Source organism: Natrix helvetica, assembly GCF_964273705.1.
Source record: "Natrix helvetica genome assembly, chromosome: 14".
NCBI lineage: Eukaryota > Metazoa > Chordata > Lepidosauria > Squamata > Natricidae > Natrix > Natrix helvetica.
In genome coordinates this window covers 8,441,206-8,468,751 of record NC_138564.1, presented here as the reverse complement: position 1 = coordinate 8,468,751, position 27,546 = coordinate 8,441,206, and the positions used below count along the sequence as shown (strand labels likewise).

Sequence of the window (27,546 nt, the reverse complement as noted above, 5' to 3'; positions counted from 1 at the left end):
AGCTTTGCCCTTAAAATTCAGAAGGTCGCGGCTGTTATTTCTTATTGTCCTTTTGCAAATTCTCTTTTTGTTTTCCCCTCCCATTTCTTGGTTGCCCCTTATCCTTCCCTCCTCCTTTCCTCCCTCAACCCCCCACTCCCCCAAGACGGAAGAAAACAAAACCATGCATACTTAATTTCTAAGAAAACAGAAAGAAAGACATTTGGCGGGGAAAAAATTGAGCTGTTTGTTTTCCCTGTCTTAAAACTTTGCACTGTTTCGTGGATGTGGCTCCAAGGTGCTTTTTTTTCTTCTTCTTTCTTTCTTCAACTTAAATTTGTCACATAACGAATCTGCCGTATGTACACAAAAAGAAAAACCACCACCAGAATCAACCCCAGATCTGTTTTAAATCTGGCTTATGTGGTTACAATAAAGTTTATTAAACGGGGGAAATCCAAGCATTATGTGCATGGATAAATTGTACCACGTGGCTTATGATCTGTTTAGGGAGAGGAAATTTTGGCACAAAATATTCTTTAAGCAAAGAAATAGCGGAGTTTAATTTTCTCCCCCCTCCCTTTTTTTTTTCTTTTTAAATTTTACTCCTCACTTTTATTCTTTAGTATCTCTGCAGGCTACCTAGAATAAAGAAGGTCTCGAGTCCATTTGCGAGGATTTCAAATATGGGACCAAGAGGTACCAAAACAGAATTAATCTACCCACCGACCAACCAAATCCAGCTCCTTCTCCTATATACTTCCTAACTGAGAGACTTAACGGGGGAGAAATCCTTCTTAAGTTCTGGCAGAACAAAACAAAAACCTAGTCACAAAAAAATCCTTGCAACTTACTCCTTTTTCCCTGCGCAAACAACAAAAGCGTAATTTTCTCCAAATAATGGATTGGTTTGATCGATTTGTCATCCAAAACGTAAGCAATTCCCATTAAGCAATAACCCGCGCGCCCATTGTAAAATTGAGCAGTTGCCTTTTCTCTGTTAAAAACAATAATAATGATAACCGCCGCATATGAAAATGTGACATTCTAGGGTTAATATTGATTCGGCGATGTTGAGTCCACCCCCCCAGCTATCCCTGCTCCCATGTTAAGGGGTGTGTGTGACATTCTTTCCCACGGAAAATCCAACCCCCCCCCCCCCTGTTTAATGTCGTGTCGCGTTTTAGGATGGGCAAAACGCAACTTTATGTGACACAGTGATTCTCCCCTGGCTGCTCAGTTTTTTTTTTTAAATGCCTGGCTTTTAAGTGAGCATTTCAATCCATTTCTGTGAAACCGCAGTGAAGAACCAAACCCAAGTGCGTAATCATCATTTCTCTTTTGCATGTCTTCGCTTTTCATAGATCTCTCGGCATTCCGGTGGGTTTTTTTTAAAAAAAAAATTCAGGAATCTGGAATCTTTTGTTCGGTCTTTGCCATCTTTAGGGAACGAATGTATGGTTGGAGAGCCGTAGAAATAGCATTTCAAGTTTTAATTGCTATTATTTTGCGTCCGCCTTTCCATCTCTCCCCCCCCCCCCCCCACTCCAGCTTTTGATTTTAAACTACAAGATTGACAGCCAAGTACCTCTGTTTGAAAAGTAGAAAGAAAGAAAAAAGGCAGTTTTCTCCTCTCTCTTTTTTTTTTCCTTATCATTTGGGGTATGAAACATCTCTGTTTTAAGTGTTCTTAGACACATTCTTTGGTAGGCGATTAAAGTTTAAAACAAAAAAAAAAACCTTAATGGACACTTGCATTTCCTTAATTGTGTGTTTAGGCTTGATGACCAGCACTTGTCTATTACCAAAATCTCCACAACTTTTGTGTCTTCATTTGCAGAAAGTTGGAACTGACTTTGTTTCATTCACGCTCACTCCGATTCAAAATAAACAAACAAAAAAAAAATGCCAAATGTTACCTGTCCAGCTGAAGTGTGTGTAAAATCCTGCCTTGCATGACATCGAAAAAGTACATATGTTGTTTTTTTTTAATTTATTTTAGTAGTAGTTGTTCCATATGCCTTTTTTGTACCTTTTTTTTACTTCGATATTAGGGGAGGGCGGTAGTCGATGTCTCTCTCTTTTTAAATTGCAAATATCTCAAGTCGAATTGCAAACATGTCCACGGGTGATTACGGAGCAGAGAATGCAAAAAACACAAAATACATTGAATAATTGAAGGGACTGTCATTCAGAATCCCCTACTTATCTTGGTTAATTTGATTAAGCAGATTAACAGAGTTGGAAGGGATCTTGTAGGTCATCTAGTCCAACCCGCCCCCCGCTCAAGCAGGAGACCCTACACCATTTCTGACAGATGGCAGTTCAGTCTCTTCTTGAAAGCTTCCGCTGATGAAGCTCCCACAATTTGAACCACAACAATCTACTAACTTTTCCCCTGTGGGTCAGATTCTTGCATTCAACCCGTAAGTGTCAGCTGCATTTGTGCAAATAACACAACACACGTCCCTCAATCTTTAGCTATAACCACTGCTGAACTATAAACTCATCTTCACTTGAGTCTCCTTATTATCTTCCCCTTTTCTGGGTACCAAAGTGTAATTTCCTGGGCTGTATCTACAGCTAAAATAGCCATGCTTCGGTCAAACAACATCTTAAAATATCACAGCCCTCCCTCTCCCACTTTCTTTCTGTGAGATTCCTTTCTTTTCCCTTTTTGTTTTCCCCGTGGGAAGATCTACCCACCCACCCCCCAAATGGGGGCTGCGAAATTCAAAATATGTAGGATTTCCAGCGAGGTGCAAAATGGCACGAGGCTCCTACAAAACCAGGGAGGTTGTGAATAATTTTGAAGAAGAGATTGATAGCGGAGCGCCTGTTTCGATGTACCCGAGAGGAGATTTTTTAGAACATAGAATTCTAGGGCTGGAAGGGACCTCGGGAGGTCTTCCAGTCCAACCCCCTTGTTCAAGGCAGGAGACCTCATATATCCAGGCCGAAGGTGGTCCAGTCTGTTTTTGAAAACCTCCCATTTTCATTTCTGCAAGAGATACGAGCGGATGGGACTCGCCCCTTCGCTCAAACCAATTTTGTTTGTTCCATCTGCTTGTACGGTACGTAGGAACAAACTAGCTTTGTTAGATTAGATTTCGAAGCCATATAATGGCTTAAAAGGTTTGTGTCCAGGCCAAATGACCCAATTTTGACCGGGGGATGCCGTTGTAAGTGCAACAACCAGCTGCAAGTCACTTTTTCTCCGTTCGGTTTTAATTTTGGTTGCTAAATGAATGGTAAGTTGAGGGCTCTCTGTGCGGTATTTTTGAAATAATGACTTTTTGATGAATGGATTAAGTGTAAATAACACGATTGCACTTCCGTGTGCCAAGTTTGAATCCTTTCTTTTTTTCTTTCCTTCCTTCCCCTTTCCTCTCCTTTCTCTTTCCTTTTCACCTCCCAATCAAATCAACTTTCTTGTCATCTATCCTGGCCAATGTTTGCTTGGTTTTTTTTTGTCAAAGTACCATGTTTCCCCGAAAATAAGACCTCCCAACTGGGCTTTTGAGTGCATGCGCTAAACTAAGCCCTCCCCTGAAAAATAAGCCCTCCCCTAAAATATTTAACCGCATGTGTAGCTGGTCCCCACCATTTCCAGGGGGGAAAGGGGGGAGAACATGTCACATGTACCCCACATGTACCTGCCATCCACGCAGAACGGCCTCGCAGAGGCCACTCCCACAAACCCTAGTGACTGCGCTCCTCTTAGTGGCGGCCGCCAAGAGACGCTAGAATTGGCAAGAGTGTGGCAGAAAGACAAAACTCCCGCCCCCCTCTGGATCAGCTGATCTGCGAACCGAGGTTAACAGGCAACCTGCACCTCAAAAATAATAAGATCTCCCCGAAAATAAGGTCAAGCGCTAATTTTTTGGGGGGGAGGGGTAAAAAAAATAAGATCATGTCTTATATTCGGGGAAACACGGTAATCTAAGTGGAGCTAGTTAAAATGCCCAGCAAATTCTCCCTGCATTTCTATTATATAAGAACAAACTTCCCAAAATAGGTTGATAGAATACAAAAGGTAACCAAAAAGGAGGAGTACATATTTCTTTCATCCATTTAAAACATGGCTAAATGCTGGCCCATTCTGCCATCGCTGTTAATGCCCCTTTCAAGTATTTTACTTTCGACCAGTACCATGCCAGGGAGAGGGGGAATGACTGGAAGAAACTCAATTTTCAGTTTTCCAAGCTGTTCCTAACCCAAACACAGAGCTAATTAGTAGGCAATTACTTATCCATAGAAAAGAGGGCGATTTTTATTTTTAAAAAAATCTAGTTTAATTTGTCATTAGTCCCAGAGTAATACAAGAATAAATAATAATTCAGTGTCAACAGAGGAAACTCGTAGGAATTGAAAGAGTCACAGAATTGATTCGAAGGTTTAGACAATCAGCCAAAGGAATGTTAATTTCTCAAAAGTATAAATATTATGTTAAGAGACCTACTACAGATCATTCTCAACTTACGACCAGAATTTCCACGGCTTAGCAAAGCGGTTCTTAAGTGAATCTCACCTCGTTTTACCTCTTCTTTTTTTTTGCCATGGTGGTTAAGTGAATCGCATGCACTTCTTAATCACATGGTCATTAAGCGAATCCGGATTCCCCATTGACTTTGCTTGTTGGGGAAGGTCGCGAATTAGGATCAAATGATCCCAGGACATTATAACTCTTGTATGCTGGTTGCTAAGCACCGGATCACCTGTCTGGTGCAATGGCCGTAAGTACGAGGACCGGTTGCAAGTCCCTTTTTTCAGTGCGGTTGTAACTTCAATCAGTCCCTAAACGCAGCATCCATGGTATTCACCTGTCTGGCGTCCTGTCAGCGTGTGAGAGAGTTGAGGGCTGTTTGGAAACCAACAGTGCTTGCCGTGTGAGCAGGAAGGAAGGAGGGAGCAAGGAGCCAGGGCGTGGCTTCTTCTGTACTAAAGCTGCATGCTGTGCTGATACCTGAAACTAAAACTGAAAGTGAAACTTCTCTGCTGAACTACCGCGTTGGCAAACCTGCTTTTGGTAGTGTCTATTTACTTCATGTGTTACATATAAAGAGAAGTTATTGAATCCTGCCAAATCAGTGACTTGTGTGTGCTTTCTGAATGGGATTGCTGCCGCAAACTCTTGACGCCTCCTTGCAGCAAATAGCAAACAGCCAGGTCAGCTTCAGAACATTATTCAACCTGAGCAGCTGATTGGCGGGATGGATGGGAGTGCCGGAATACCCCCAATCAGCTGTTCCAGATGCACTCAAACTTTCACCCTCTTTTAAGGAAGAGGGGAGGGGAAAGTGGGTCTTATTCTCCGAAAAATACAGTATGGATATACCTACTGGCTCACGGATAGGCTCAGGACCATCGTGTGCAATTCCAGAGAAAGTTTCATCTTTTAAAACAGGAAATTCACCGATGGGGAAAAACACCTTCAAAGGCGATCCTCGGTGCAAGCAGTTTGCACAAAACAACTGAGCGTGTGTAAAAAAAATAAAATAATAATAATAATGGGGGAGTGTTTGATTGCCGAATGCAAAGTTTTATTTTTCAAGCCTGAGAGTCCTTACCTAAACAAAACTGTTTGCTTTTGTTTACTTTTTTGAGATTAAAACTACCTTCCTAAAGGTAGCGGGGGGAAAAAATACTTGGAACGCAGCAAACTCTTCCCTCCCCCCCCCCCACCTCTTCCTTCTAACAAGCTTTTCTAACATTTTTGATTTCAGTCTCGCAGATCGTGATATTCTTGATTCAACCTGTTCTACTTGCTATTCAAACAGTTGGGATGTGTTTGTTTTTTTGTTTTTACTAATACTTAAAAAGGAAAAAAAAAATCACCGCCTTACTAAGCCAGCACAACCTAAAACAACATTGGATCCTTCCGAATGCCTTTCCATCCCATAATATAATGCGGAAATAGAGACCTGAGTTTCTATTGTGTCTGGGTTCTTGCAGTGTGCCGAACCTTGGCGTGTTTTAGTCGCGATTTGTGGGAACAGGCCACAAAGTTGGCATCCGGCATTAAAAACTTAGGGTCATATCACTGATGATGTTACCTAGTTTGGTCACGAAACGTCTGCAAGGAAACCGCCACGCTCAGAGAGCAACGAGGGCCCCTCATTTCAACCCTGAGTTGCCAATATTTTCAACCTTCTTGGTATACCGTAACACAATGATGGAAAACTTTTCCCAACCGGAACATGTGAGAGTGCCGGAAACTCGAAGATCAGCTGGCCGGCACGGCCATGCCTGTTTTTGGGGTGTTTTTTTGCTATTTTGGGGGGCTTTTCCAGGCCATTTTTAGGCTGTTTTCTGGCCGAAAGAACAGCTCCAAAACAGCCCAGAAAACAGCATGGGTTGTTTTGTTTTTTTTTGGCTGTTTGTTTTTTCAAGACCAGCTGGCTGGCATGAAAAATGGTCCGAAAAGCGCCCTGAAAACGGCCCGAAAAGCTGCCCTGTTTTGGGGCCATTTTCCGGGGCTTTGGTGCCCGCAAAGAAAGCTGGCTGGAAAACCCGAAGAGCAGCTGGCGACGTGCCATAGATTCGCCATCCCAGCCCCTAACACTTCAGGTCTATGCTGGTGTTTTCTATCAAGCCAACGCCGAGCAATGGCTCCCAATTCAACTGCCATGATCCTACGACCATCAGCTTTGGAAACCCAACTCGGCTCTTTGAGCGAAGACCAATCGCGGTCCAAAGTTCCTTCTCCCATTTTTGTTTTTCGTTTCTCCCGTTGCCAAACTAAAAAAGACAACATTTAAAAATGGGAGGAGGAGCCATATCCGCCTGCAGAGAGTGCCCCCCCAAAAAAATTAATTCCCCAGATGTCTTCGGGCTCCCATCTGGAACCATCCCTGATCCAGCCATCTTCATCTTTAAACCAATTGTTAAAAAACCGGGGAACGTCCTTCTTGGAGAGTCAGACGGCGAGATCTTTGAACGCGCACAGCCGAATATTCCTGATCTTGTATTGTTTCTGGAGCTCCGGATCCTTCAAAGTCTCCAGCTCATGTAGGCGTTCCCATGACTGGGAAAAGTCATCCGGACCTTCTCCGCAACCTCCAGTAGGTGGGATGCTGGGGTAGCCTGGGTGGGTCATGAGTTCGAGGGTCACCGTCCGGAGTCCTTGACCGGGGCATAAGAATGAAGACGGCGGAGGAGGAGATGTCGAGTCCTCTTTGGCCAAATGAGCTGTGGTGGCGTTATCGATAGCATCTAAGACACTTTTGGTGGACATATTTTTCCCCATGGTGCTAAGGCCGATATATATATCTGGCCACCTGGAAGACAAAAAGTTTCTTCAATTTCAGAAAGACAGCTAGCCCTCGACTTATTTAGTTGACCGTTCCAGATTACAACAACATTGAAACATAGGAAGAACGGTTGCAGGAACTGGGTATGTTTAGCTTAAGAGAAAGAAGGACTAGGGGAGACATGATAGCAGTCTTCCAATATCTCAGGAGCTGCCACAAAGAAGAGGGAGTCAAGCTATTCTCCAAGGCACCTGAGGGCAGGACAAGAAGCAATGGGTGGAAACTAATCAAGGAGAGAAGCAAGTCAGAACTGAGGAGAAATTTCCTGACAGTGAGAACAATTAATCAGTGGAACAGCTTGCCTCCAGAAGTTGTGAATGCTCCAACAATGGAAGTCTTTAAGAAGTGTTGGAGAGCCATTTGTCTGAAACGATATAGGGTTTCCTGCCTAGGCAGGGGGGTGGACTAGAAGACCTCCAAGGTCCCTTCCAACTCTGCTATTGTTTTGTATTGAAAAAATGACACTTTTTCGCTCTTACGACCAATTGCAGCATCTCCATGGTCACAATTCAGATGCTTGGCAATTGACTCGTATTTGTGACAGTTGCAGTGCCCCGGCGTCGTGTGATCTCCCTTTTGCAACCTTCTGACAACATGGGGAAGCCACGCCCACTTAGTGCCCGTGTTCCTAATGGCCGTAGCACTTTAGGACTCCTATACCGCTTCATAGTCCTTTTACAGCCCCTCTCTAAGCGGTTTACAGAGTCAGCCTCTTGCCTCCCAACAATCTGGGTCCTCGTTTTACCCCCCCTCGGAAGGACGGAAGGCTGAGTCAACTTTGAGCCTGGTGAGATTCGAACTGCCAAATTGCAGGCAGCCAGCAGAGGTTGCCCTGCAAGACTGCACGCTAACCACTGAGCCACCGCGGCTCGTAACTTAACAGCTGCACCGATTCACTTAACAACCCCGGCAAGGAAGGTGGTAAAATGGGGCAAAACTCTCTTGACAGGTGCCTCGCTTAGCGACAGAAATTGTGGAGTCCGTTTTGGTCATAAATCGAGGGCTGTCTGTATAAGACATCCTCTGCTTGCCTGTCTTAATAATATGTCCCTTCTCTTAGAAATCATCCGTTTAGCGACCATTTACAGTTACAAGGGCTCGGATCACGTAACCACGGTGATACTGTGACGGTCGTAAGAGCAAGAATTGGTCATAAGTCCCTTCCTTCCGTGCTTGAAACTTCCATGGAAGTTTCCATGGAAGTCTTCTATGGAGATGGAGACAGTTCCAGACAGTCACTTATCTGAAGTAGTATAGGTTCTCCTGCTTGTGCAGGGGGCTGGACTAGAAGACCTCCCAGGTCCCGTCTCCTCCCCCCAGCACATTCATTCTATTCTTATAGATGCCCCCACCTTATCCCATGCTTTTGAAAGACCTCTATGGTGTCCAGCGAATCCTTCTCCACTCCCAAGTAGAAATCCATCAACGTTGACTCTATCCAACCACAGCGCGGGAGATCCGGTTCAATAGGAATTCGTGTGTATGTGATCCCGTAGTCTTCCAACACCTCCGCGAATACGTGCCTGATCTCTGGAAGAGTAACCGAAGAGGAAGAGCATGGTAAGGAGATCCAATTCCAGGGAAATGCCAGGGTCGAAATGTTTTGAGGAGCAGAAGGGAGACGGTGGATCGATCAACACAGATCAGTGGTAGGTACAGCGACCGGTACGACCACCAGTACAGCCATACTGGCGGCAGCTGAGAGCAGCAGCTACCATACCGGAATGATGGCTTGGTTCCTTACCGTTTTTTGACGCAAACGAGCCAATTTGTGCACGCTCCACCGAGCAGCTGCGCGTCTCCAACTACAACGCCTGGTCCCATGCACAGCATACCGGTTGCGACGGGATTCGGAACCCCGCAGATCCTACTTACCTGGGAGAACATGGACGTGTTGGTGTCCGTCCATGTGATGAGGTAAGCGGCCCATCAGTTCCCGGAACAGCTCCACTTGCGCTATTAATTCCTGCTTCACCTAAGTGCCAAAAAGCAGGAGACGGTGTACATTGGTTGCATGGATATTCTCGCTTACGAAAGTGGAATCGTTAGGTGAAGCCTTACAAAGCAAATTGGGCGCAAGTAAGCCTTCCAAGGGACATCTTTATCACTCCGAAATGAAAGGGTCCTTGATGGTCTCTGAGCTTGGTTGGTTTCTTGCAGACGTTTCATTACCCAACTAGGTAGCACCATCAGGGCTGTTACCTTCTTTGAGTAATGGAACGTCTGCAAGAAAATAAGCAGAGCAACCAAAGATCCTACAGTCCTGTCTTCCTCCTCCTCCTTCTCTCACCCAACTCTCTCTTAACACTGATGATATAACCTAGTTTGGTGATGAAACGTCTGCAAGAAAATAACCAAGCTCAGAGGTCACCAAAGGTCCTACAGTCCTCCTCCTCTCCACGAACCCTTCTAGCACTGATGATGTTACCTAGTAGGGTAATGAAACGTCTGCAAGGAAGCCACCGGCTGAGAGAGCACCAAGGACCCCTCATATCAACCCTGTGCTAAAAAAAGCTCTGAAATTCTCCCCAAACAAAGCTAATCCCAAAGAGTTGTGTTATTTCCTGCCCTTCTTTTAGCAGAAAATGCACAAATGGTTATGTGAGCTCCAAGACAAGCTTTGTACAATTCAGGAAAACAGAAACCTGCGACACATTAGAAATGTTCTCTCTCGGTTCTGAACCCAGACAATGCCCTATTAAATGGAAAAGGAGGGGAAGAAGGGGGAAACAGAAAAGAAAATATTAAATATACAAGTATATATTCAAGAGCGAGATATACAGGGGGAAAATATATAGTTAGGTTAGATGAGCGAAAGTAAGGGAATAAGAAATGATACCAAATTATATTTGGGTTTGCAGAAATACCATCCCAAGGAAACATAAACTGAGATTTGAAAGATTCACCTACAACAATAGAAAAAGAAAGGGAGAGAGGAAGAGAGAATGAAAGGAAGACGGCGGAAATAAGAAAGAGGCAAGGAGAGGAGGATGGAAGGGAGAGAAAGAGAAGGTAGGAAGAAGAGAAGAGAGGTAAGGAAAGAAGGAAGGAGAGGAGGAAGGAAGGAAGTAGAGAAGAGAGGGAGGGAGAAAAGAAAGGGAAAATAAAGTGGTGTTACAACAGGTGGAAGGGATGGGCAAATAAAGCAATCCAAACTATATTATAACCCATTAAATGAAATAACAAATGTATAAGAATGGCAAATGTAAAGAAGAAAAACAATCGTGTTAAAATGGTATGTAAGAGAATAAAACAAAATTGGCAAAAAAAGAAAGAAAAGGAGAGAAACGTCTCCCTTGATGGATTCGACCTTCACCGAGAAGGAAGACCCAAGTCAACCCATTTGAGTTGCCTGGCACGACGTGGGCATCCTTCACCACGTATCTCAACCACCTTTCCAAAGAGTAGACGGTGTGTGTGTGTGTGTGTTTGCTTGGCTCCTCCTCACCTCCGCCATGTTAAGAAGCCCTTGGTTTAAAGACATCCGAATCCCCATCTTTCCATGGAAAAACCCTTCTGGGTTGAGGAGCGTGGACTTTTTCTTCAGCGCTGGGCAAACCGGGGTCCCCTCAGAAAGGTTGGCATGGAGCCCTATTGGAATGCAATGTCTACAGAGAGGAGAGGAGGGGAAAACATTTGAAAAAACCCTCAAAAAGCAAGTATTAATATACACCGTATTTTTCAGACGATAAGACGCTCCCAAGTATAAGACGCACCCAGCTTTTGGGGAGGAAAACAAGGGGGGAAAATCTCCCTCTGCCTCCCAGCAATTTGCCTCCTTGCAGCAAACAGCAAACGGTACAGACGATATACGCTGTTTGTGGTGTTACATTTCAGGCTATACTTGTACAGATGCTGTTAAAATTGATGTGGCTTTCTGGAAGTATACGTTATTCTCTGCTATTTCAAAGAAGATACAATAGCACTTCAGTTCAAGCATTTATTTTAAAAATGCTTCTTCGTTTCGTTAAACCGCCTAGAACAATAATAAAGCAGCCTTTAAAAAAATAAGTCTAATAATTTGAACCTTCTATAGGCATTTATAGTTATCAAGGAGCAGCAAACAGCCTGATTAAAAAAAAAACCTGCCTCTGCCTCCCAGCAATTTGCCTGTTGGAGCAAACAGCAAGTTTCACTTTCACTTTCACAGTGGGTCTCCCGATCATCAGCTGTTTCAGGCTGCAGGGATTGCTATAGCCTATTGCAGCCTCCGCAAGCCCCATTTTCCTCGTTTTCTGCAAGGAGGTAAATTGCTGGGAGGCAGAGGCCAAAGGGTGGGGGCCGGTGGGTGGGCGGGGCTACATTCGGTATATAAGACACACCCAAATTTTCACCCTCTTTTAGTGGGGAAAAGATGCGTCTTATACTCCAAAAAATACAGTAAGTATATGTTCAAGAATGAGATATATATATAGAGAGAAAAATAGCTAGGACGTGATAATGAACAAAAGGGAATAGGAAAGGATAAGCATAAAATTATAACTGGGTCACAGGATCAAAATTGGGGCACTGGGCAGCCAGCGCGTAAATCTGACTATTCTAGCATCCCACCCACCTTCTGACAAACAGCCAATTGGGGGGGGGGGGGAGACCGGATTCGCTTAACAACCGTGTTACTAATTTCACAAGGACAGGGATTCCCTTAAAAAAATGCGGCAAGAAAATTCGGTAAAATCCACTTAACGAATTTCTCACTTAGCAATATAAATCTTGGGCTCGTTTGTGGCTGTAAGTTGTATACTCCGCCGATACATTACAACGTGCTAGGCCAGGGGTCGGCAACCTTAAAACACTCAAAAAGAGCCACAACGGTCCTAACCGGAAGCCCACCGTTCAGTTCTGTAACCGACCGGAAGTCCAGTTCCCCCACCATAGAGTCTCCTCCTAGCATGGCATCCTTTTTCCTCTGCTGACCGAAATCGCTGTGCGATTTTACACTGTTGTGTATGTAATAATGAGTCCCCCAAGGAAGCATGTAAGAGCGTAAATGTGGAATAAATTAGTAACGAGGGAAGAAGAGAAATCTCAGGCTGAATCAGGAAGAATCTCACAGGTTTGTTAAGAGTCAGCACAACAAAATAAACCATCTTAAATTGGCTGCGATAATGGGAACAGAAGTAGGCCAGGATAAGTTAGATAATCACTTAATTAAACACCAAAGGATTTACTTATTAACAGAGGGATGCTGTCATTGGACACCGATTCTACCTATTCTATTCTTTCTTCTAAAAGTAGAAAGAGTGTTGTTTTTTTAAAGGATAAAAATAGAGAGTAAAAAGGAGAGCAATGCTCAAAGCTGCTGCTCCAGAAACACCGGTCACTAAATGAATCACCCGTGTGAAAAAAAAACAAATCCTAAGTCACTTTTTTTCAGTGCTGTCATCATTTTGAACAGAAGCGTCGTAAGTCGAGGACCCATTTTTAAGGTTTAAAACCCCGATGGGTTGAGGCCCGTGAAATATAAAAGAAAAACTACAAGGAGAGACTCACTTCTTGGCCAGCTGGACGGCGTCGGACACGGCACTCCCGTTAACCAGAAGCGAAACGTTGGAGATGGCCCCGGCCAGGAAGCACTCCACGATGCCATGATTCCTCCGCGGGCAATAGCCGAAATCATCCCCGGTTACGATCAGCTTCACCGTGGCTTGGGGCATACTTAGGCGTCAACCCTGCGAAGCGCCAAAGTTAGAAGACAAAAGTCCGCGCGTTAGCCCTTTAGTCTCTTCCTCTCCCCAAGACAGGAGCAGAGAAGGAAGGGACGAAGCCAAGCACCCATCAGCCACAGCCGTGGATAACCGCCGCCATGTCGCAAGGAAGCACAATTTTAAGACGTGTCTTTTTCTCGCTGCGCCACGACAGCCGTTAATCTCGCTCTTGGGAGGGAGTGTGTAGAAAGCAAGTCCCGCCAAAGACAACGTAACTAAGAGGATTAGCTAAACTCAGCTTTCTGGGCGAGGGAGGAAAAAGGCACAGTAGTTGAGTTTGAGCTGGCTGGTTTTTTAAAAATACTCCCCGTGTTTCCCCGAAATTAAGACAGGCTCTTATTTTCTTTTGAGCCCCCCCCCGAAATAAGCGCTAGGCCTTATTTTCGGGGAGGTCTTCTTATTTTTGAGGCGGCAAGTGTGGCCAACTCACGGCTGCTGCCGTGTTGCCATATTTTCAGGGAGGGCTTATTTTAGCGCTTGCGCTCAAAAGCCCCGATTAGGTTTATTATCTGGGGAGGTTTTATTTTCGGCGAAAGGGGGGGGGTCGACATGGGGAATGATCCGGTACAATTTGTGGAGCAGTGAACGGGCACTGGAGAAAGTGGGGCTAAAACTGAGCCACCGCTCAACACATTTCAATTAAAAGGGCAGAGGTGGGGAATTGTAACGCCGGGTTGGTTGGTTGGTTTAAAAAAAAAACGTGGTTTTTTATTAAAATTTGGAAATTATGAGGCCACGGGCCTCAATTTCAATTCAGAACAGAGCTGGAAGAGGGGCCTTGGAGGTCTTCTAGTCCAAACCTCACATCCTCTGTTCAAGCAAGAGATCTTGATAGATATTTATGACTATCTCTTTCTTGTTCCAGTGGAACAGAAGTGGCCTTGGGAAGTTGTGGGAGCTTCACCACTGGGAGCTTTCAAGAAGAGACTGGACTGCTGTCTGTCAGAAATGGTGTAAGGTCTCCTGCTTGGGCGGGGGTTGGACTAGATGACCTACAAGGTCCCTCCAACTCTGTTAATCTCTAAAAAAAATGACATCTCTTTCTGTCTCTCTCTCTTTTGCTCTTTCACTCTCTCTGTCTTTTGCTCTCTCACTCTCTCTATCTCTCTTTCTCTCTATCTTTCTCTGTCTGTCTGTCTCTCTCATTCTCTCTCTCTCTTTCTTTGAAGTCGAGTTTAAATTTACTGGAGAGACGGGGGCGTACAGGATCCAATTCAGGCCAAACATTTGCTTTTTCGGAGGTCCCTCTGCCAAGGGACGAGCCCCCAAGTCCCAAGTGTGCATTCTTGGAGCACAAATGTTCAGGGGCTCGATGCATTCCCCGAGGCGGGGAAGGGGTTGGACTAGATGACCTACAAGGTCCCATCCAACTCTGTTATTTTTAACCAGAAAGGATTCTGAAATTTAGCTGGGATTTTGAGCCGTGGAAAAATCCTTTATCAACCTATTTCCCCTCCTCTGCCTTTCAAAACATTTTAATCCTTCATCATCTCCCTCCTGTTTTATTTCACAATTAGAAGATCTGATTTAAACCAAAAAAAAGAATATTGGTTCTTCCCACTAACCACATTTCATTCCAAAGCAAACCGCTCTCCAGAGCTACAGGTGGCTTCATCGGAGATCATGAATTCAAGAGCTAATATTCGATTATTATTTTTTAAAAGTGCATTTCCTGATTTTGGCCTCATGCGTCTCCTTTCCTACAATAGATGAAGTAAAGCCATACTCACAGGTTTTATTTCTCAAGTTTGGTCTTTGGTAAAAGCCAGAATGCCGATTTGAGAAAAATGCAATTCAACCAGCCCAATTTTTTTTCCAGGGAATTTTCCCTAGGAAAAACTGACCAGGTGCCTTTGCCTTCCAGAGTCAAGATTAGACTGTCTGCAGTTACTGGTTTTGCTTTGTTTGCTAAGTTATCCGGACACTATCAGGAAGTAAGAAGCTAAAAATCCAGATATGGTGCAACATTGGACACTTGGGCAAGAACTCCTGTTCCCCCCTGGGCTGGTTGCAAGCCAACACAAGATTATAGGTTTAATTTTCTTTTTTGCCCAGGACAAACTGTATTTTGTTAAACTGAATATAGCTAAGATAAATTATACACAATTTTTTGAAAGCTTTTTTGAAACCAGAATATAGTTGGTGAAATATTGGCCTGCATAAATATAGTGGCAGCTTATACTTAAGGTAAAGGTTCCACTTTCACCTCTATGCTAGTAGTTCCCGACTCTAGGGGGCGGTGCTCATCTCCGTTTCAAAGCCAAAGAGCCACCAGCACTGTCCGTGGTCATGTGGCTGGCCTGACTCAACGCCGAAGACGCACGGAACGCTGTCCCCTTCCCACCAAAGGTGGTTCCTATTTTTCTACTTGCATTTTTTAACGTGCTTTCCAACTGCTAGGTTGGCAGAAGCTGGGACAAGTAACGGGAGCTCACTCCATTACGCGGCGCTAGGGATTCGAACTGCCAAACTGCCGACTTTTCTGATCGACAAGCTCAGCGTCTCAGCCATTGCGCCACCATGTCCAAAAGCCAAAAAGAGGTCAATGGAGCATTTTTTAAAAAAACTCATAAAATCCATTGCAATCCAGTGACGTTGATCACTGATATAATATCAATATATCATTTACGCCTTTTTCAAGAAGGTTTGATGAAAAGAGTCCTTTTCAACACCACCTCTTTGCTCCTTAAAATGGAAATGTTTCACTGCCACACCTTAAAAGAATCTGTAAAAGTCCCCGGAAAGTGTTCCAATAATATTCTGAATTGATTTCAACAGAAAATCAGAATAAAGCATCACATTACATTTCCTGACAGTGAGAACAATTAATCAGTGGAACAACTTGCCTCCAGAAGTTGTGAATGCTACAACACTGGACGTTTTTAAGAAGATGTTGGAAAGCCATTTGTCTGAAGAGATGTAGGGTTTCCTACCTAAGCAGGGGGTTGGACTAGAAGACCTCCAAGGTCCCTTCCAACTCTATTCTATTCTATTCTGACTTGCTAGCATCTGGGGAAACAGACCCACCTTTCCCACTGGATCCTCTGCTTCCTATGCCAATACTCCTCTCTGGCATCGTCCCTAGAATTAAAGACTGGCAAGGAAGGGACCTTCGAGGTCATCCAGCCCAGCTCAAGCCTCTTCCTCATCCCCATCCCAAAGCAACTGCCTCTTACCCAGCCCAGCATATTCCTCTCTCTCCCGACCTCCCCCAAAATTCCCGGCAGAGCTGCTCCCAAACCACTCCGATTCCGAAACCGGTTTGCCAGGATGCCACCCCTTCCGGCCCGGCCTCCGAAGCGAAGCCGGAGCAAACGGCGTGGCATCCCTTCCAGATGTGCCGACATCCGCTTTGGCACGGAAGGAAGGAGGGCATCCGAGCCGGCCGGCCGGGAGAGCAGGGCGGGCAAGCTTTTTAAAGGGGGTCGATCGGGGATTGCAACCCCGCGCGGGCGGTACCATGCCACCGTTGGCACCGGTGGGCACACGGCTTCCTTGGGGGGGGGGAGTGAACAGGGGGCATCTATCCGGTCCCTGCTAGCCGCTGTTCCCAGGATCGGATCGCAGCTTGCTGTCCCCCTCCTCGTTTCCTTCTTCTACTCCCACCCCACTCCCTTACCACTTTTCCCTAGAATTCAGGTTCGATGCCCCGGCCGGGCACAGATTCCAGAGGGGAGGAGAGCCGCTCTGCTTCAAGATTTGCACAGGGCCGGCCGTGCAATGGCTTCTCCCGGTTGCAAAAAAAAAAGAAGGGGTGAGGGAAGGGACCCTGGCACACTCACCCATGGCGAAGGGGCAGCAGCGCCCGCCGCGGCTGCAGCAGATTCCATGCCCGAAGTGGCTTCCCGGCTCAGCCCCGGGGGGAAAAAAAAAGCGAAAGCCAGCTGGCAAAGGCGCGGGGGAGCCCTCTGGTGGCCGTCGAACGGAACTGCAGGAGGCAGCGGAAAGGAAGCGCAGGAGGAGCCCGGCTTCTGATTCAGCGCCTCCAACTACCGCCGCCCCCCCGCCACCACCACGCAGAGGATACTCACTGAACTACAGTTCCCAGCATTCCTCGCCTTGGGCCACGCTGGGTGGAGGCTGCTGAGACTTATAGCTTTGGACTGGAGCTACAGTGGGTTGGAGCTACGGGATGACGTGATTTATTGATTGATTGATTGATTGATTCATCCATTCATTCATTCATTCATCCATTCATCCATTCATTCAAATAGAGGAGAATATTTGTAGTTCAGGGTTGAAATGAGGGGTCCTTGGTGCTCTCTGCACTTGGTTGGTTTCTTGCAGACGTTTCGTGGCCCAACTAGGTAACATCACATTGTACCAATGACATGACCGCATGGCAATCTGCCTTGGAAATAATGCCATGGGTTAATGCTGCAATCGAAGTTCAAAACAATCTTTAAAAAAAAACATTTTAAACAATTCCCCCAACAATTTGCCATTGGCATCCTTATGATACCAGCTTTGTTGTCCCCAGATGCCACTCTCCGTTAAAGAATTAAAGTCCATTCAATCGTTGAGAGATCGAAGAGGAATGTTGTGGCCTGCCAGCGGCCAGCAGAGCTGGCAGCAGATTCAGACAGTGAGGAGGTTGGGGAGGAAGATGGGCCAGTCCTGGAGTCTGGGGAAGGCTCTGATGAGGGCTCTGTGTCGGAGGCAGAGAGGGGGACCAGGACCGTCTGACAGTTATCAGCTGCCTTCGGAGTAAGACATCAGTGAGGCAGACGAACAGCTGGAGCCTGTTCCCAGTGTGCGCATGCGCAGAGCTGCCAGACGAAGGGAACAGCTAAGGAACAAGGGTCGACTTGGGAGTAAGGCCACAGGTGGACGATGAATGGCCCCTCCCAGAGGAAATAAAAGAGGAGCGACTGGGGAGTGGAGTTTGCAGGAGACAATTAGTTCAATCCATTAGGGTGAAGATCTGTTCCTAACTTCTTGCCAAGGAATTGCTGCTACAGCGTGGCGTTTGGAAGATATCGGCCTGGCAGCTCTCCAAGCCTGATAAAGATCTGTGGTTGTGAAATCTCTTGAAAGACAGTTGGCCGGGACTTTGCTGCAGAGGAATTCCCTTTCGCCTAATTAAAAGGGGTTTTATTGGGACGAAGAGTCGGCTTCATTCTTTTCGGAAGCTGAGGTCAGAACAAGGAAAGTTGGAGCTTTGGAATGAAAACTCACAAGCCAGGATTCTGGATTGCGATGCCTTGTGTACAGGTTTCAGTGTCAACAACATCTTTTATGCAAATGGATGGAATTGTGGCAGTAGAACTGCTGATGTAATAAAGGAGAAGCAGGTTCTTTTCCTCCCTTCTTCTTCTTCCTCTTCTTTTCTTCTTTCAAGCCGCAAGTAACTCTCAGTCTCATCTCTGGAGCTGGACGTCTGGACTGACTTCTCAGCTTGGTGACCTTTTGAACCATTCTTCAACAAGACGGAGACCTGGCTAAGTTGTCCAGAGATTAAAAAACCCTCCTGTTCTTTAATTCTCAAATTAACTGTCATTAAGGCCATTGTAAGGATATACAGGGTTTTCAAAAGGGGGATTAATTGATTTAACATATGGCATGTCACCGCTGGCTCAGTGGTTATGACGTTGAGCTTGTCGATCAGAAAGGTCAGCAGTTCGGCAGTTCGAATCCCTAGCGCCGTGTAACGGAGTGAGCTCCAGTTACTTCTCCCAGCTTCTGCCAACCTAGCAATTCGAAAGCAAGTAGAAAAATAGGAACCACCTTTGGTGGGACGGTAACAGCGTTCTGTGTGCCTTTGGCATTGAGTCATGCTGGCCACATGACTACGGAGATGTAGTCAGACATTAAACTAGCTTGATGCTTAGTGGATTGTGTGTCTATCAGCTCCAGATGTGGCCTGATTTGTTGAAGTGAAAAAAAAAAACCGAAACCATTTTCATTGCAGGTTTAAGTGTTTATACCAAGCCAGTTGATTGGGCTTTATTAGACCGTGGTTTCTGTGTTAGCATGTTGTGTAAACACTACCAGTTGTGGTTTAGTCAGTCAAACTTAGTTGTGGTTTTTTCAGTTAAACATACTTCAGCTGTTGATGTTTGGCGTGGTGTAAACTTTTCCATTTTTTGGTTCATTTTCTACTTCAATAGTTTTCTGGCATTCTTTCCATCTTTTGGCCTTTTGTTTTGGAGATAATCAGAGGGAGGGAGGAAAGAAGAAGAGAAGGAGAGGAAGGAAGGAAAGAAAAAATGAGGAGAGGAGAGAAGGAAGGAAGGAAATGAGAAGAGAGGAAGGAAGGAAGGAAGGAAGGAAGGAAGGAAGGAAGGAAGGAAGGAAGGAAGGAAGGAAGGAAGGAAAGAAAATGTGGAGAGAAGAGAAGGAAGGAAAAAAGGAGGAGAGGAGAAAAGGAAGGAAAAAGAGAGGGAAGGAAGGAAGGAAAAGAAAGGAGAGAAGGAAGGAAGGAAAAAATGAGATGAGCGAAGGAAGGAAGAAAAATATGGAGAGGAGAAAAGGAAGGAAAAAAGGAAGAAATGAGGAGAGAAGGAAGGAAGGACAAAATGAGAAGGAAGGAAATGAGAAGAAGGAAGGAAAAATGAGGAGAGAATACGATATATTTTTCTGTTTCTATTTAGATTTTATTCCTTCATCAGCTCCCAATTCTTTGGAGGGCAAAACCATTCATGGATGGTGGAACTGATATTTCTCACGAGAGTCTCTCTCCCAACTTTTGAAATTCTTATTAAAATAATAATAATAATAATAATAATAATAATAATAATAATAATAACACCAATTAATCGACCAAACAATCTATTTAAGGAATTTTCACAGCGCTGAAATGGGGCTGTCTGAGAGGTTACAGTAAAAAAAAAATTTATCTTTTTCCGTAGGCAGGAAAAGCAAGAAGAAGGTGTGAAGAATTTTAAGGAGCTGTCCTTTCAGCACTATGGAAGGTCGCAGATATTCTGGCTATCTAGCCGACGATGAGAGTTTCAGAAGACCTCAGGTGAGGAAGGTTCTGACCTTGGCTTCCACAAACCATGAAGCAATTCCTTGTCCTGACCAAAAAAAAACCCTTTTATTAAGTGACAAAACTTGGCAAGGAGTCTTGGAGAGTCACGAACCAATGAAGCGAGCTAATGGTCTCCTGCAAACTCCACTCCCCTTTCGCTCCTCTTTTATTTCCTCTGGGAGGGTCCATTCACCGTCCACCTGTGACTTTACTCCCAAATCGATCTCTGTTCTTTACCTGTTCCCTTTGTCTGGCAACTCTGCGCATGCGCACACTGGGAACAGGTTCCAGCTGTTCTTCTGCCCCACTGATCTCTGACTCCGAAGGCAGCTGATAACTGGCATACGGCTCTAGCCCCCTCTCTGCCTCCGACACAGAGCCCTCATCAGAGCCTTCCCCAGACTCCAGGAGTGGCCCAGGTTCCTCCCCAACCTCCTGACTGTCCGAATCTTCTGCCAGCTCTGCTGGGAGGGCACAACAAGGACCAAGGGTTTCCCTTCACATCCCTTTCCAGAAACAGTTTTTCTTTTACTTTCTTCTCTTCCATTTCCTGGTCTGAGTCTGATCTGATCTGGGTTTTTTTAAAAAATAAAGTTATTACTATTTGTATTTAAATAATAATAATAACAACTTTATTTTTTTTTTAAAAAAACCCACATCTCACATTGCGGAAATGCATTTGTTTGCGTTCTTGTAGGACTCCAGTGCCCACAATAGCCCACGAAGAGGTCCCTGCGACTGGAGGACCCTGATTCGGCCTCCGTCGCGCTGTCAGCACCGAACCGAACCGCCAACCACTTCCACCGCCTCCTTCAACAGCTTCTCCCTGGGGGACCAAGGGAAACGGAAGCGCCACCAAAGCAGCAGCGGCAGCAGCGCCAACGAGAGGACCAGCGATCTGGCCACCGAGTTTTCCGAATTCGTGGACTTCTTAGCTGACGAGGAGGTCCTGCAGAGCCTTCAGCAGATCGTGGAAGACGCCGTCCAGAAGCTGCGCGACGTGACGTCCGAAAGCGGGGAATTCATCTTCGACCTGCAGGAGGAAACTTCCTCCAGCGTGGAGAGCGAGACGTGGTCTTATTCCTACAGTTCGACGTGTTCCCAGATCAAATACCAAACCACAACCACCATGTCCACCATGTCCAGCTCGGACGATGACCAGGAGAAGCACTTTATGAGCCCGTCGTCCTCGAACACGGGGGGCAAAATTTGCCTCTTGGATAAATACGTCTCCAGGCTCCCCAAAGTTGGAAAGCAAGCTCCTCAGCATCTGTCTGGAGGAATCCATGCTGAGGTATTTCTAAGTCCTTTGTAAGGATAGATCTTTGGGCCCAAAGTTCCGAGGTTCGGATCTGCCTGGGGGACGGGGACGGGGACGGGGACGGGAAATCCTGTGCCAGAAAAGGAATGTTTGCCTCAAATTTTCAATCCTTGGTACTAAAAAGAATAGAATAAAAGAGATGGAAGTAAGAATAACTTGACCCCCTCTTCTTTGTGGCAGCCTCTCAAATACTGGACGACTATCATGTCACACCCTAGTCCTTCTCTTTTGAACTTAAATACAGAATAGCAGAGTTGGAAGGGACCTTGGAGGTCTTCTAGTCCAACCCCCTGCTTAGGCCGGAAACCCTACACCACTTCAGACAAAGGGTTATCCAACATCTTCTTAGAAACTTCACTGTAGGGGTTGTCTGGCAATGGGACTCTTCAGAAAATGGTGGACTCCATTGGAAATGCTAAAACGTAAGCTGGAGGTCCATCTCTCTGGGATGTTGTTAGATGTTGCATCAGCAAGGGCTGGACTAGATGGTCTCTGAGGAATCTTCCCACCCTTCCCTTCCCCCTGCTTAGGCCGGAAACCCTACACCACTTCAGACAAAGGGTTATCCAACATCTTCTTAGAAACTTCCAATGTTGCAGCATTCGTGGTTCGTAAGTGTGAGAAACAGATATGAGTCCCTGTTTTTGAGTGCTGTTCTAATGTCAAACGATCAGTGAAGGATTGTAAGTCAAGATCTACTTACAATGTTGAGAAATATGGGATGAAGACGTAGAATGGGGTATGGCTCACTGCCTCGCTTAGCAAGAGAGGTTTTGGTCACAACTGCAGTCATAAGTTAAGGACTACCTGTTGTGGACTGCCAGCGTCCAGGGGAGTGGCAGCAGATTCGGACAGTGGGGAAGTTGGGGAGAAACATGGGCCAGTCCTGGAGTCTGGGGAAGGCTCTGATGAGGGCTCTGTGTCGGAGGCAGAGAGGGGGCCAGGGCCGTACGCCAGTTATCAGCTGCCTTCGGAGTAAGACATCAGTGGGGCAGAAGAATAGCTGGAGCCTGTTCCCAGTGTGCGCATGTGCAGAGTTGCCAGACAAAGGGAAGAGCTAAAGAACAGGGGTCGACTTGGGAGTAAGGCCACAGGTGGACGGTGAATGGCCCCTCCCAGAGGAAATAAAAGAGGAGCGAAGGGGGAGTGGAGGTTGCAGGAGACCATGAGTTCGCTTAATTGGTTTGTGACTCTCCGAGACTCTTTGCCAAGTTCTGCAGATCTCGGCCTGGCAGCTATCCAAGCCAAATAAGGTCTGTGACTGTAAATCCTCCCTCGAAAGACTTTGCTGGAGGTGAATGAACAGAATTCACAGTCAATTAATAAAAGGGTTTTTTTTGTCGGAGTTTGCTTCAGGTTCTCGGGAAGCCTCGGTCAGAACCGGTATATGAAACAGGCTCTGTCTCTTTCCTGTTCCTTCCTCCCCTGCTCCCAAAGGACTCTGGGGATGAATTTGTCCTCCGCTGATTGTTTTCCCCATTCTCGTTCTTCCTTCCCATGATCACAGTCGTTTTCCGAAAAGTCGGGAGAAAGCTACTTCCAACAGCAACACTTGCACATCTGGGCCAAGTCGTTCCAGCATCCCCGGAGGGAGTTTTTTGCCAGGTTCCAGAGATCCTTCCCTCCTGATTCGCTGTCATTCGAGTCGCTCCACAAGGAGATCACCAGTGTCTTGAAACGGCCGGTTCGCCATGGTGCCCCCATGCATTATATCTGTCACGAGCATTTGCACGCCTTCTTGGAAGAAACCCAGGTCTTGGCCGGTCTCCAGGATGTCATCAATCAAGCGGTCCTCAAAATCCTGGAGGCCACCATGACGGGGGGAATCCCGTTTCTTGACCTGTCGGATGACCACGGGTACCCTTCGTCCTGGGATTCGGAGGAGGAAGAAGAGGAGTCTAGCATCTCGGAAAGTTACGAAAGTGAAGACGAGATGTTGGAAGATGGGATCTGCAAGGGGAAGAAGAAGAAAGCGATCTCTGACGATGGGAAGCCTGCTCTCCCCAAATCCAAGCAGAAGCCCGGCACGCCGGAGGAGGCCGCTCACAAGCCCAAATACGTCCCGCCCCCGCTCTCCAAAACAAAGGAAACCCCGACCAAGACGAGATACGTGCCGCCTCCCCTCCCGAAATCAAAGAAGAAGAACCAAGAGCCAAGCCAGGCGGAAACGGAGACAACCAAATCGGTAATTGCTGGGGAATAGGAATTAGGAATAGGAATAGAAAAAGAATAGAATAGAATAGAGCAAAGTAAGGAATAGAATGGAGTGGAGTAGAGTAGAGTAGAACAGAATAGAATAGGAGCAAAACAAGGAATGGAATGGATTAGAATAGAATAGGGAAAAAAATAGAAAGAATAGAATAGAATGAAAAGAATAGAATAGAATAGGGTGAAGAAGAATGAAGGAGAAGGAATAAGGAATAGAATAGAAAAGAATAGAATAAGGTGAAGGAGAAGAATGAGTTAGAAGGAAAAGGAATAAGGAATAGCATAGAATAGGGCAAAGTAAGGAATAGAATGGAGTGGAATAGAATAGAATAGAATAGAATAGAACAGAACAGGAGTCAAACAAGGAATGAAATGGATTAGAAGAGAAGAGAAAAAATAGAAAGAATAGAATAGAATGAAAAGAATAGAATAGAATAGGGTGAAGGAGAAGAATGAAGGAGAAGGAATAAGGAATAAGGAATAGAATAGAATACAAAAGAATAGAATAAGGTGAAGGAAAAGGAATAAGGAATAGAATAGCATAGAGCAAAGTAAGGAATAGAATGGAGTGGAGTGGGGTAGAATAGAATAGAATAAGAGCAAAATAAGGAATGGAATGGAATGGAATAGAATAGAATAGAAGCGCATATGTGCGAGGGGGACCTTTACCTAAACTCTGGATTACATAACAAATGGATAGGATTGTGCTGGGCTGGGCTGGGCTGGTTCAATTGGTGTCAGGCATGAAAGATCAGGTCCACACTTGAAGGTCGAAGTGATTTTGTACTGATTTCTTGCACTTTATTATACTGATTTATTTATTTTTACACTAATTCCTTGCTACTCGTGCCTATGCACAAGAACCTTCTCAATTGCTGCTACACTTCAACTAAGGGTCAATGGAATTCAAGAGAGGTTGGACTTCAGCTTGTTGGTGGCTACAGAGGGATTGTAGGCTAATGCCTCTTTTAACTCCGCCCCAGGTTCTGCCTCCTTTTCTCCTACAACTGGATTGGATTAGATAGCAAATGGATTGGATTGGATGGGTTGAACTGGATTGGATTAAGCATCTGTGAACATGCCCCGTCTTAAATTGTCAGCGTGGGACTATAAAATATATTCTAAGGAAGGGTTTAAAAATACTACCCCAAGGGCCTTTTAATATTCTGGCATATTCTTTTAAGATCTTCTCATTTTTTTAAAAAAAATAATAGTTTTATTAAACATTTTTACCTTTAAAAACAGGGGGTGGGGAACAACAAATACGGAAAAAACAAGACACACATAACAATATAAAATAGTTTTACAGCCTTCTGTATCGGCTTACATATTTAGCTTCTATAGTTCTCTATTCTACGTTGCCTTCCTATCGGCTTTTAACATCTGTAATAGTGTAATAAAAGTTGCACTCACAGTTCTAACAATAACAATTTGTTCATATCACCATTATATTTACATTATGGTCAATACTTTTAAGTTTGATAGTAATTAGTAACTTTGGTTAATTTTTATTCAATACTAGTTTAGAAAAAGCAAAAAAATAATAATTTTTAATAATTTAAATTTAAATTTATTAGCCGCTCCCTTTCCGAAAAGGACTCGGGGCGGCGTACAATGGAGTAAAAAACATATAACATTTACATAAATCCATGACATACATAAGTACAAAGACACACATGTTCGGAGGAGGTTAACAGATACAATACATAGACAATTAAAAACCATTAAAATACCCTAATTACAAAACCCCATGTACAATCCAAATTCAAAATGTTAAAAAACAGACAGTCAGGAGGAGTACGGGAAGATTACGGTTGAGCCAGGCCAGATAGTTGGAAGAGGTGGGTTTTCAGTTGTACACGGAAGGAGCGGAGATCGGAAGTAATCCTGATGTCCCGGGGGAGGTCATTCCACAGGGCTGGGCCCATCACAGAGAAGGCTCTGCTCCTGGGTGTCGCCCCCCGACACTGTTTGGCGGTCGGCACCCGGAGAAGTCCCTCTCTGTGAGAGCGGATTGGTCGTAGGGATGTGTGGGGCAGGATGCGATCCTGCATGTAACTAGGCCCTATTTCCTGTTTTGGCTTTTGTTTTCTAGCCACTTATACATGCTATTCCATATTTTATAATAACCCGATTCTTCTCTTTCTTTTACCTCCATGGTCATTTTGTCCATCTCTGCACATTCGAGTACTTTTCTAATTATTGTTTCGTCCGCGGGTGTATTGATTTGTTTCCAGTTTCATTTTAAGAGCTTCTTCTCAATCACTTCTTTAAAACCTGGTTCTTGATTTCTCCTACTTCTCCAGACGAGGCATGCCATCACTCCAAAAGACATCAAACGGGCCCGCCTTCAGGGCAAACCTGTCCCGAAGCAATCCATCATCGACTTCTTGATTGAAAACGCCGCCAAGCTGATCTTGTATAAGTACAATTACGAAACCCTGCTTTCTGAGAAGCTGGGTTTTATCTCCGTCCCGGTCACCAAGGTCCTTTTGGAGATCATGTTTGGCTACAAGAAAGTCAAGGGCAGTGGGATACGTCTGTCTTCTCAGATTGACTGGACCAAGGTCTACAACGAGATCTACAAGAAGCGGCCGCCCAAGCCCAAAGTCCCCAAACAGGAGAAGAAGAAGAAGAAAGGCGAAGAGAAGAAAATGAAGAGAGCTGGGGAGAAGAAGAAAACGGAGAAGAGCTTGCTCACAAAACCGTTAGATGTGCCCAAAGGGAAAGTGATCCGTGCAAGGGGGGCTGGAGACCATGGCGGCCAAAAAGTCTTATCGGATCAGGGAGAACCAGAAATTTTTGTGATCGTCCCTCCACAGTTCCCATCCGATGCCGAACCGGCCTCGGGCGATGAGAATAACGGCACTCAACCACCAAGCTTGAAGGTGTCTCCTTCCAGCATCAAGGTCTCCACCATCATGGCAGACAGTCCTAAGAAATCGGGGATTCAGGATTTGGAGAAAACGCCTTCGTCGATGGGCACGCCAAGGCCTTCGTGGTCTGCACGGAAAGCTACCGCTGCTGTTTTGTTACCCGAGGTGGATGCCAACGGCCAGGGTCCCGAAGCTCAGGGGAAGAAATCTGTGTCTCAGAGGTCTAGCGTGGCTGGAGAAGGGAGCAAGACGGTGCTTCCTAAAATCTGAAACTCCGCTTCTGTCTGGTTAATAAAGCATATGCGTTTGTCTACTACGGTCCTCTGAACGTCAGATCAGTGTCTTCCCCTCCACCGAATCTAACCGGTGTCTCATCCGCAAGACGACCAGCCTGTTGGGACTTTCCGATGTTGAGTTGTTGTTGTTGTTTTAATTCATGAAATGTTGAGTTTTATTCGTCAGAATCGATCCTCTCTTACAATCTGGTCAGAGATGTCTTGAGTTTTGCCTCCTTTTCATTTTTTTAAACATTAAAAAGCCTTTTTCCCACCCCCCTTGGCTTCCCATCTATCCCATCCTTTGTTTTACCCATTTAACGAAAGCCTCCTTAGAAGGGAATATTTGAACCGGGGGGGTGGGGGAGGGAGGGGGGTGTCCTTGGCGCTCTCTGAGGTTTTCTTGGTGGTTTTCTTGCAGACGTTTCGTGACCCAACTAGGTAACGTTATCAGTGCTAAAGGGTGTGGGGTTTGCTCTCTTTGTCATATAAAGAGAGAGGGCGTGCCACCTCCCAAATAGGAAAAATCAATTTCTCAGAGAAGAGAAACACAATGTGCAAAAACTCCAATTTAACCAGACTGGTTCTCTATTCATGTATTTGGTCTGTTGTCTTCTTTCTTTCATTTTTCTCCTCTCTTTTCTTATCTTTTTCCCCTTTCTTTCTTTTTCTTTCTTTCTTTCTTTCTTTCTTCTTCCTCTTCCTTTTTTTTCTCCCCTTTTTTCCTTCTTTCTTCCTTTTTTCCTCTTTACCGCCTTTCTTTCTTCTTTCTCTTTCTTTTTATTCTTCTTTGTTTTTCCCCTTCTTTCTTCTTTCTCTTTCCTTTCTCTTTCTTCTTTCTATTTCTTTCTCTTTTTTCTCCTCTTTTTTCCCTTTCTTTCTTCTTTCTTTCTACT

The 27,546-nt window shown here is 45.2% G+C and overlaps 2 protein-coding genes across 5 annotated transcripts; one reads left to right on the top strand and one right to left on the bottom strand.

Annotated features, from left to right (window-relative positions):
- Positions 1-4,255: 4,255 nt before the first annotated feature.
- Positions 4,256-16,882, bottom strand: YDJC (YdjC chitooligosaccharide deacetylase homolog). 2 transcript variants are annotated; one of them, XM_081966402.1, is made up of 6 exons: positions 16,780-16,882; positions 12,783-12,961; positions 10,741-10,900; positions 9,168-9,267; positions 8,645-8,822; positions 4,256-7,259 (listed from the first exon to the last, which is right to left on the bottom strand). In XM_081966402.1, exons 2-6 carry the CDS (start codon positions 12,944-12,946, stop codon positions 6,899-6,901), a joined length of 963 nt encoding a protein of 320 aa, XP_081822528.1. In that variant the 5' UTR covers positions 12,947-12,961; positions 16,780-16,882; the 3' UTR covers positions 4,256-6,898. The 2 variants fall into 2 exon arrangements, with proteins under 2 accessions (XP_081822528.1, XP_081822529.1); XM_081966403.1 differs by lacking the exon at positions 16,780-16,882 and adding an exon at positions 16,174-16,241.
- On the top strand, positions 16,361-26,908 carry CCDC116 (coiled-coil domain containing 116). 3 transcript variants are annotated; one of them, XM_081966401.1, is made up of 5 exons: positions 16,361-16,475; positions 19,849-19,964; positions 20,668-21,264; positions 22,799-23,476; positions 25,806-26,908. In XM_081966401.1, the coding sequence occupies exons 2-5, from the start codon at positions 19,905-19,907 to the stop codon at positions 26,643-26,645; spliced, it is 2,175 nt and encodes a 724-aa protein (XP_081822527.1). In that variant the 5' UTR covers positions 16,361-16,475; positions 19,849-19,904; the 3' UTR covers positions 26,646-26,908. The 3 variants fall into 3 exon arrangements, with proteins under 3 accessions (XP_081822527.1, XP_081822525.1, XP_081822526.1); XM_081966399.1 differs by lacking the exon at positions 16,361-16,475 and adding an exon at positions 18,135-18,211; XM_081966400.1 differs by lacking the exon at positions 16,361-16,475 and adding an exon at positions 18,260-18,507.
- The last annotated feature ends 638 nt before the right edge of the window (positions 26,909-27,546 follow it).

Coding starts and splice junctions, on each gene's coding strand:
- YDJC (XM_081966402.1), bottom strand. CDS start 12,946: ATGCCCCAAGCCACGGTGAAGCTGATCGTAACCGGGGATGATTTCGGC. Junction 10,901..12,782: donor GCCGTCCAGCTGGCCAAGAA/GTGAGTCTCTCC, acceptor TCCTCTCTGTAG/ACATTGCATTCCAATAGGGC. Junction 7,260..8,644: donor TTTCAAAAGCATGGGATAAG/GTGGGGGCATCT, acceptor TTTGTCTTCCAG/GTGGCCAGATATATATATCG.
- CCDC116 (XM_081966401.1), top strand. CDS start 19,905: ATGGAAGGTCGCAGATATTCTGGCTATCTAGCCGACGATGAGAGTTTC. Junction 21,265..22,798: donor CTGGAGGAATCCATGCTGAG/GTATTTCTAAGT, acceptor CCATGATCACAG/TCGTTTTCCGAAAAGTCGGG. Junction 23,477..25,805: donor AAACGGAGACAACCAAATCG/GTAATTGCTGGG, acceptor CTACTTCTCCAG/ACGAGGCATGCCATCACTCC.